We start from the raw sequence: 9,651 nt of genomic DNA, 5'->3' as shown, positions 1-9,651 counted from the left end.
CCGAGCAACGTGGATGGCATCAGAGGTACCTCTCTGCTGGCAACAAGAGCTGATGCTCTAAAGCACAAGTGCTCATGTGGCTGCCAGAAAGAACAAGGCTCATTTGAAACACAGGCTTTAAAACCGAACGTGAGCTGCCTGCCTCCTCTGGCGCTGCTGTCCTTGGAAGCAGGCACTGAAGAACTCCAGTGCTATTGATCGTGTCTCTTGGTCCGAGTCACGACATCTGAAGCACTCGATTTTCTTCTCTGCTGATCCAGAGCCAGCTTCCCCCCGTCCCCTTCGCAGCCTTGAGAGCATAAATAACCCAAGCACAGCAAACACAACTGGGCACCAACACCCCCAAAGGCTGAAGCAGCACAGGCACAAATCCCTGCCAGTTTTCAGATGAAGCAGGTTCATACCTATTATGTACCAGCTCAGCCATCAGTTTGAGGACGGGTGTAGTGCAGGCAGGGTCATGGTACCAGAGCTCAATGGCCCGCTGCAGGATTGGCATGTAGGATGGGTAACTGCAGGGTGAAAGCTAAGGAATGTTGTGGCTTTGCCTGAAGCAAAAAAGGTCACAATTTCTACCAAAAGGCTTATTTTTCTGTACTGCACCCATGCCTTGTGAAGCAGCTTATGTGAGAGGGTTAAACAGAGATGCTGCTTGCTGGGGTCTGCTTTATCACACAATAAATGAGCATAATTAAAAATAGAGCCTCTTCAGTGTGTTGAAAGCATTGCAAACACACTTCTTATACTAGGACAAGCCAGAACCAAACAGGTCTTGAACGAAAGGGAAGCCAGAACCAAAGATGTGTCAGTGCAGACTGCTGACCTTTCCTAGCCAGCGTGCTCTTTGAGCAGCTATGTGCTCACCAAAAGGACAAGGATACCAACTGCTGTTGGCTTTGGTGAGCAAGAGGAGAAGCTTTTGTTGCTGCCGGGAAGCACGCATCCTGTTCAAAGCCTTTGTGCTTTGTAGGTCAAATCTCTTTAGGTCCACTCGGAAAAACCCCAACAGTTGGCTTTGAGCAGACTTCTAGGTTGACTTGGTTACAGACAGACCTATTTTAGGGCTTAGAGACAGGATACTGAGTACTATACAAGTGAAGAGAAACCCCAGTCAGGGTTTCGCAGGGAAAATAGGACATTTGGATGCAGGCAGACAGAGTTCTCTCCCCTCTGAGGGACATGATGACTCAAGTTTTAGGGCAGTAGAAGGATACATCCACTCAAACAGCATCATGAAGCTGGTCTTGGCATTGAAGGCAAAGGCTATTCCCCTCAAGTCTCTCACCAAGCCAACCAAAGTTCTCTGCATTGCAAAAGAAAAGAGATGTTAAAACTTAACACCCATGGATCTCTCCCTCCCTGGCTCCACCAGCCCAGTTCCTCCCATCCCACCCGGAATACAGCCTTTCTGTGCTGGATGCCAATCCCAGGTTAGACAGTTCTTCCTCTTCAGTGCCTCTTTAATTTGAGCCAGTGCAGTGACAGTACTGGGGTTTTTCATTCCAAACAGAAGGAAAGTTGGTGCTTTAACTATGAACTCCAAAGGGTACAAGGTGCACCACTGCTTCCCCATACACTGACAGGAAAGCCCCCATCCCTCCAGCATCTACTTGTCTCATTCAGAAGAGAGGATGCTCTCACTCTGCAGGAGTTCTCTCATGTCTGCCTGAACTGAAAATGTCAAAGCCCTGAGGGAAACAGCAGGGAGAGCACGGATAACAGGGAAGGTCCTGCCCAACTTACTTTTGCCTCTTGTTCATTGAAAGTATTTGTGCTGAACATCTGTGCCACAGTCTCAAAGGCAGCTGTGAGGGGAAGCATGAACTGCTCATACTGATCTTCATCTTCCCCTGAAAGAAAAAGAAAAGGAAATCAGGAAAGGGGGAGATAAGAAAGGAGGAAACAGAGTGCACATACTAGACCCTTGCTCCTGCCTATGGTGGGCCTGCAGAGCTCGAGGCAGAGACAGACAGACACAGAGATCTATCGATGCCAATATCCAGGTTATAGATAAGGCTTACAGCAAACTGCCAAATCAGGAAAACATCGGGAATATTATGAAGGGAAAACAGCCCCAGCCTTGGTGCCATGTACCTGTGGACTACTTGTACTCAGCGACATGGCATCAAACCCACTCTCGAGCTTCTCTCCCCTGCTTTTTCTTATCCCATTTGGCTTTTCTCATTCCCAGCATCCTTTCCTGAAGGAGCTCACAGCTCAGCCTGGCATCCAAACCACGCTCTGGTTCCCAGGAAGAGACCCCAGTACCTAAATCCACCATGAGAAGACGCCCAAGTGCAGTGTAGAACGTAGTCCGACACCTCATGTCAGTCAGGTTGGACTGATTGTTAATGCCCAGGAAGGAAAAGTGCTCACTCTGCAAAGGGAAGAGAAGAGATGGGTTAAAGGGGAACCACCACCTCGAATGGGCTCCTGGATCGAAGGCTGAGGAGCCCTCATTCCCCTGGCTGATCCCCAGCTGGTGCAAGGATGAGAAGCAGGGAGGTACATGGGTACCTTGCTCACCACATCTGCCAGCCAGCTCAGAGAACACACCACCAGAGGGCAACAAGCACCGTGTCCTATCCACCGGCAAAGCCAGCAGTGCTATCTATCATCTTTCATCTTGGAATTCCCCAGGACCAGATGAACAAGGAAGCCTTGCTCTGCCTCCAGAGCACAGAAGTAATCTGCTCCCCTTATTCACGAGACCCTTCAAGCATTAAATGGCTGAAAACCCAGTTACTCTGCCCATGTTCTCCACAGAAAGAGTAGCCCCAGATGATGTGCAGCTTCTGCACTAAACACAGGACATGGGACTGCCTGCAACACATATCCTGGCTCAAGGAATACAGTGCCTTGTGCAACTGGTCAAGGCAAACCTTCTGGACGTGGTGCTGGGAGTCATATGAGATGACCACATGCACCCAGAGGTGAGTTAGAAATGAGACACTTTGCTGCCGCCTTTAGTTGCTCAGTCTGACATTCCTGATTTCAATCAGCAGCCCAGACGTGCACAATGAGCACCACCACACTGGTAGTACCCCCACATGGGCAGTGACCAAGGCCCAGGCCTGCTATCCTAAGCACTGCAAGCCATGGCACTTCTTCCAAATCAGCACTTTCAGAATGAAAGCAGGAACAGTGAAATGCTGTTACATGCTGCTTTAAGTTGCATGAAGTGCTCACTGCCTGGCTGCATGTGCAGCAGTACCAGCTGTCTCCTGCATTTCCCCTCTGGAGATGGCTCTTTCAGTGGAGAGTAGAGATCCTCCCATTAACCCCTTGGGGATGAAAGGTACCACACAATTACAGCCCCTCCAAACGGAACAAAGAGAGACAGAACACAGCACATTTCCTAGACCATGCATGGCAGCTAGCAGGATCCGAAACATCTGGGAGACAGGGAAACTTCAGAAGTGAGTCCAGATGTTAAGCTGAGGGGATTATCTCAGCTGCAGAAGGCAGATGGAGGCGGCTGCTGTGAGACAAGATGCAGGAGGTGGAAGGACTCACCGTGTGATTGTTCAGCATGAACTGTACGGCGCTCAGCTTCACCAGCTTTCTAACACTGCTGTATGTAAAGGGGGTGTTAAGGAAGCAGCAGAGTCAGTAGAAAACTTCTTACAATGCTTGCAAAACACTTCCAGGGCAAAACTGAAAGAGGACTTATGTCTGTGTTACCGAACATGTTCTACTCTCAATCCCACTTGTTTCAAGAGCAATCAAGTTGCATAAATCTCTACTGCAGAGACCTGCAGTGACCATTTTTATTTACTCTGCCAGGAAGAACAAGCAGAAGACCACAAGACAGAGTGTAACAAATTTAAGTGTGGATGGAAAGCTACAAAAAACTTAAGGTCCAAAAGAAAAAACCTACATTATAACCATCCACTGCGATTCCAGAGCTAGCTTTACATTAGACATTAGGCAGAAGCTCTTCCCTGTGAGGGTGCTGAGGCGCTGGCACAGGGTGCCCAGAGAAGCTGTGGCTGCCCCATCCCTGGCAGTGTTCAAGGGCAGGTTGGACACAGGGGCTTGGAGCAACCTGCTCCAGTGGAAGGTGTCCCTGCCCGGGGCAGGGGTTGGGACTGGAGCAGCTTTAAGGTCCCGTCCACACAAACGAGGCTGGGTTCTGTGAGTCTAGGTAAGATGGTGACCAAGCACTTGCACTCTCACTCTGCTCTTCTCACTACCCAGAAGGGGTGCTTCAGAAACCTGCTCCACGCAGAGTGCTCCTGTTCCAGCCGAACATCTGGGTCACTCTTCCCCCATCCTGAGGTTCAAGTGCTCTGCACACCCAACAGCTCTTTTAAAAGGATATCCAATGGAGAGGTCATTGAGCAGCTGCAGCGTCTTGGAGGTGATAGGCTCGCAGCGACCCCAGTACTTCAGGTTGGTGATGCTAGGGAAGAGGACAACAAGGATCATCAGAGGGGTTTGCTTGGCTTCTCCTTTGCTGTGCGGCAGGTTCTTCAGTTTAAGAGTCACCCAACATCATCAGCTCCACCCTCCACCGAGACCACAGACATCACAAGCCACAAAATATTGGTATAAAATTACTGTACTTACATTTGGTTGACTAGAAAATTATCCTTCAGATAATCTTCACTACTTGGGTCCCAAGCTACACTGGCCCATACCCAGGCCCTTGGAATTCTGTGGCACTCCAGGGCTGGTTTCTGCAGCAAGGGTAAGAGAATTCTGCGGCAGTGACTACATGCAGACGTATGCAATTCTGCACCTGCACCATCCACTGTCAGCTGCAGAATTCTAGTAGCCCTTGCTTCTTCCAGGAGAGCCACGTCACCCCTTGGGGACAATGCATCACCCCCATGCACGTAAAGATGGGGGTGATGCTAAAGAAGTTAAGGGGGAGCTAGTGGCTGCACCTCACCAGGCACATGGCACTGGGTGTCAGCACTGGAGCTACTGAATTGGTTCAAAAACACTAACGGAGGCTGCTGAAGACATGACAAAAAGCCAGTGGACAGGTTTGGTCCAGAGGAGAGCTGCCAAGAACAGGCCAAATAGGTGCCTAGCAGAGCAGAGGAGTTTCAAGGCAAGGACCTGCACTACTCTGGGACTGAACAGCACAGTTTGAAGGAGCAGTCCCCTCCCCATTGAACTTTCGTGGCTGGTGATTGCCAATAGTCAAGTGATAGGGCATGAGTGCTTGAGGCTGTCCCCTCTCAGACTGTGGTTTTACTGAGCAGACACTGGAAAGAGAATCCATTCTCCTGGTATACAGCTTATGGTGGTGTCTCCACGGTGGATAAATCAATCCTGGAGATTGCGCGTGACTCGGGCCCTGACAAAAGCCCGTGTTCTCTCGAGTAACCAGATGTTCCTAGGTTTACACTGAACAACACTCCCTCATGCACCAGTTTTCCTGGTTATACCTTCAAACAAGCCCTGGAATCTCTGATGCCTGCGAGCAGGAGCACTTACATTTTTCCTATGAAGACGCTCAGGACCATGGTCTCATCATTCAGCCCCAGGACCTCTGAGAGGCGGCGGTAGAGCTGGAGGAGGGAAACACCACCAATTAAAAGCTGTCAAGAAAACAAGTTCTGCTCAAAGGTTGTTCTTCTCTTGTCCTCCCTTTGCAGCACACATGCCCAGGGGGATGCACATCTGGGCTTTCCCAGATCACAAGCTTCTCTGTGTGTCAACTGATCTGATCCAGACCAATACTTGCCCTCATCACTGCTACCTCTTTATACCACCAGTCGTAGCAGGTTCAGGTACTGTACACAGATGCTGGAGCACTTACTTTCCCTAAGGAAAGGGGATATAATTGTGCTCCTCCATCTGCAGCTACATGCAGTACCTTAATGTATTTGTCTGGAACTCTAAGCCCCTTGTCACATCACTGCTCCAAAGTCTCTGGGGTGGGGAATGAAAGCCATATGTTACTAGTAAGGAAGAGAACCTGATTCTGGAGTGATGATGCTCCTATTCTTTACATATTCTTTATTTAAAGAAGGTATTTTTCATCTCTAAAGAGACACCAAGGCAAAGTCCAGTACATCTACAATTGCCTTGTGATGAAAAGAATGGATATAACGGAGTTGATGAAACAAGGCACAGACACTAAGCTCAGGTTCCTCATGGGTGTATGAGGTGGTGCAACCCACACACTTTCACAGGTATCATTTGAAGTCACAGCAGAAAGCCAGCAAGTCACAAAACTGAAGCCAGGTCTCAAGTACCAGGTTACTGGCATAGTCACTGGCTCCTTCCTGACACATGCAGAACAGGGCAGTTCAAAACCAGCTCAGAGTTTGCAAAGGTAACACTGGAGATGCATCTAAACCACCCAGCACAGGTTTGAGTGTTTGCAGCTATAAAGAGGAGAAAATAAATAACACCACTTGCTCTCATTTTAAAAGGGCAGCTATTACTGGACTTTGCATCACCACAGAGATGCAGCCAAGAGGACTGATTACCTTGGAAGACTTCTGCACCTGATCTCCAATGTAGATCTTGCGGAACTGCTCGAAGAAGCTCAGCATGGCAAGCTCCAGCTTCTCATTCCCTGCCTGCGCCAGGCGAGAGTCCGTCAGGTTCATCAGCTGCAGCACCCTGCAGAGAGGGGAAAACCACGCCTTGCAGATGGACACAGGGAGAAAGGAGGGATTTCTGCTGTTTCCAGGCTGTGCACAACAGTGTCTGTTACCTGCTGTGGGCATTGTGGGTCAAGAACTGATAAAAACTGGTAACAAAACTCTCACTAGGGCACATTCCTCTCCAGGGCAAGGTCATCGTAAGGATTCCATATCCCTTTTAACAGGGATGCAAGGCCCTGGGTTTAATTTGCCACAGAAGTGTGTTCCAGGTGCTTTAGAGCACTGACCCATGATTGGTCCATCATGCTCTCAAAGTCACCTGAGAAAAGTGCTCCCCTCACAAGAGCCAGACTCTAAATGACAACCCCACCTTCAGCAGAAGCACTGCTGTGACCTGTGCACAGTAAGCAGGCCTTGCTGGCAAAGAAGGGGTGGAGGGATTTTAGGTAACACAGCAGAGCAGGGGAGCAAAAGCAATGAAATTCTTTATGGCAAGTGCCACAAAGCGGGAAAAAAACACCCCTCTCATATGCTGGCTCTAAAGTAGCTAAAATATATGCAGGGTCTCACCATTTCCCCTTCATTAACTCATCAGCTACATGGGAAGCCAGGGCTTGACGTTATCCATTGGCTCACCAACAGGCCAGCTTCCATACCTTCCCAGTTACATCCTTTTCCTACCCTAGCTTCCAAGCGGAGCAATTTGGCTCTGGAGCAGAAGGCAGTCAGTGTGACTCAAGGTCGTTCTATGTGTTCTCAAATCCACCAAATAAAGCTTGCACTGGAGAGGATTTACAACCCCAAAGATCCAGCATGGGTTAGATGATGTGTTAAAGCTATAGGAGAACTACAATATTCACAGTGTATTTATGGACAAATCCCACTTTCGATCATTAACTGGCAAGAAGACTTTTCCCCCACCCCAGCAAATAACTGTCATGCATTTAGATCTACTTCAGTGCATGCAGTTAAGCCTGGTGCAATCCCCCTCCCACAAGCTCTTCCCCTCTCATTCTCTTTCTTATGACCCACATCTCCCAATTTAGCCAAGCCACAGCAGAAGGTTGCTGAGTGGCTCCAGCTAGCGCCCCAATCTCTTCCTTCGGGATGGCCAATTCCACACTTGCTCGGTGACAAGAGGGGAAGAACATGGTGTCAGCTTCAGGAGAGCAATTCTTTTGTGGATTTCAGTGGTGGTGCAGCTAGAAAAGAGCATCCCTACCGACAGACCAACTCGCCATCCATCGCATCCTGCTCATCCGTGCTGGCAAAGGAGACCCTGCCACCGATCACTGCCCCGATGATATAGACGAGCCACGTCAGGCGTCCTGCAACCAAGACACATCACAAGGAGGACATGTGCATTTTGTTTAGGCAAAGACAGGATTCTGAGGGAGGATCTTTCTGCTTTCCTGCCCATCTATACCCAAATTACTCTGTTTTCCACTTGCAGGCATGGCTTTGCTAGAAAGAAAACAAGAACATGAGGTCTGCGGCGAAGATTTCATTACTTAAAGCTATTCCACTGCAGAAAGCCACTTGTAAAACCATGTTCAGTGTGTTTCAACACGTGTAGATACCAGCAGGCAGCATTTATTCTTTCAAAGTACGTGTGGCTGGTGGAGAAGACAACATCATGTGGAGCTTTGCCCACACACAAAAAGAGAAATAACAAAGCGCTACGTTAGATCAGATAATACTGCTTCAGAAGGAAGAGGAACAGTTTCCACACCCGTGCTGATGTGCCCAACTGCTCCTTGGAAGAGGAAGCCAGCTGTGTCATTAGAGAAGGGGCATAACACAGCTAGACCCGAATCTCCAAAGGAACTGCTACTTTACAACCAGTATTAAGCAATTCCCAAACCAAACAGCCAGGCAAGTACAGGACCTGCGTGCTGAATGCACCCAACACTGTGGACAGCCTCCTTCATCCTTCAGACACTGGCACCAGCTGAAAACCCCACTCCCAGTTACTCATTACCAACAACCAGCTGGAGGGTTCTGTCCCACGCTCAACAGGGAGGTTCAAATGAGCACTCCACATCCTGCCTCTGACAGAAGAGGGATGGGGCCAGGCAGTGCTGACCACCTCTGGATGGGAGAACATCCTCAGCCTCTGAAAGCCTGGAGAAGGACATATGCTACATCTCCCCCCAAAAAAGGACTGGAGTCACTTGTAGGACAGCAATATCTTCAGCAGTAATGTTGTGTCTGTCTAGAGCCAAAAATATTCTATACCTTACGAGCACCACCCTGTTAAGAGATCTGCCTCCCACCTTTGGGTGCAGGCTTTCACCATGAGTGTAGGCTTCTGATATGGTACTCGGGAGAACAGGCAACCTACTGCAAGCTCACAGGCCACAGTTCTCAAACATGCTCACCTTCTTGAACAGCAACGTCCATGGGGCTGGCGGTGGCACTCTGCAGCAGCTCCTGGTAGGACTGGGCTGACTGGTCAAAGAGCTGCACGAGCAGAGCACAGGTCTTCTCGTACTCGCACCGGCCGATGGTGGACAGTTGATCTAGCTGCTGTTGTACAAGGCCAGTGTCATCCAGCGGATCCTCCAAACCATCCCTAAGCAGCAAGAAAGCAGATTAGAAAAGGACTTAAAACTGTAGAGACCATCTAACCCATACAGAGGAGGACTTGGGGCTGTTGGGTGAGGAGAAGCTCCCCATGACCTGGCTTCAGTGTGCACTAAGCCCCCAACACAAGAGGGACGTGGAGCTGCTGGAGCGAGGCCAGAGGAGGCCCCGGAGCTGCTGCGAGGGCTGGAGCAGCTCTGCTCTGGAGCCAGGCTGAGAGAGCTGGGCTGGGGCAGCTGGAGAAGAGAAGGCTCCTCAAGGGGACAACTGAGAGCAGCTCCAGTGCCCAAAGGGGCTCCAGGAAACCTGGAGAGGGGCTTTGGACAAGGGATGGAGGGACAGGACAAGGGCAATGGCTTTAACGTGCCAGAGGGGAGATTGAGATGAGCTCTTGGGCAGAAGCTCTTCCCTGGGAGGGTGCTGAGGCGCTGGCACAGGGTGCCCAGAGAAGCTGTGGCTGCCCCATCCCCGGCAGGGTTCGAGGCCCGGGTGG

At 49.9% G+C, this 9,651-nt stretch overlaps 1 protein-coding gene across 1 annotated transcript in view; it reads right to left on the bottom strand.

Annotated features, from left to right (window-relative positions):
• The window catches only part of XPO7 (exportin 7), a 29,589-nt gene that overhangs the window by 5,618 nt on the left and 14,320 nt on the right, over window positions 1-9,651 (bottom strand). Inside the window, exons 11-20 of the mRNA XM_010024131.1 lie at window positions 8,954-9,147; window positions 7,795-7,900; window positions 6,453-6,588; window positions 5,452-5,525; window positions 4,325-4,405; window positions 3,517-3,580; window positions 2,269-2,377; window positions 1,744-1,850; window positions 1,215-1,303; window positions 405-512 (exon numbers count right to left, since the gene is read on the bottom strand). Of these exons, the coding sequence (XP_010022433.1) occupies window positions 405-512; window positions 1,215-1,303; window positions 1,744-1,850; window positions 2,269-2,377; window positions 3,517-3,580; window positions 4,325-4,405; window positions 5,452-5,525; window positions 6,453-6,588; window positions 7,795-7,900; window positions 8,954-9,147 (1,068 nt within the window). The remainder of the gene's footprint in view (window positions 1-404; window positions 513-1,214; window positions 1,304-1,743; window positions 1,851-2,268; window positions 2,378-3,516; window positions 3,581-4,324; window positions 4,406-5,451; window positions 5,526-6,452; window positions 6,589-7,794; window positions 7,901-8,953; window positions 9,148-9,651) is intronic.

Source organism: Nestor notabilis, unplaced genomic scaffold (assembly GCF_000696875.1).
Source record: "Nestor notabilis isolate BGI_N333 unplaced genomic scaffold, ASM69687v1 scaffold14421, whole genome shotgun sequence".
Classification (NCBI taxonomy): domain Eukaryota; kingdom Metazoa; phylum Chordata; class Aves; order Psittaciformes; family Psittacidae; genus Nestor; species Nestor notabilis.
Note: the sequence above shows the minus strand (reverse complement) of the source record. Positions and strands in the feature narration are given on the sequence as shown.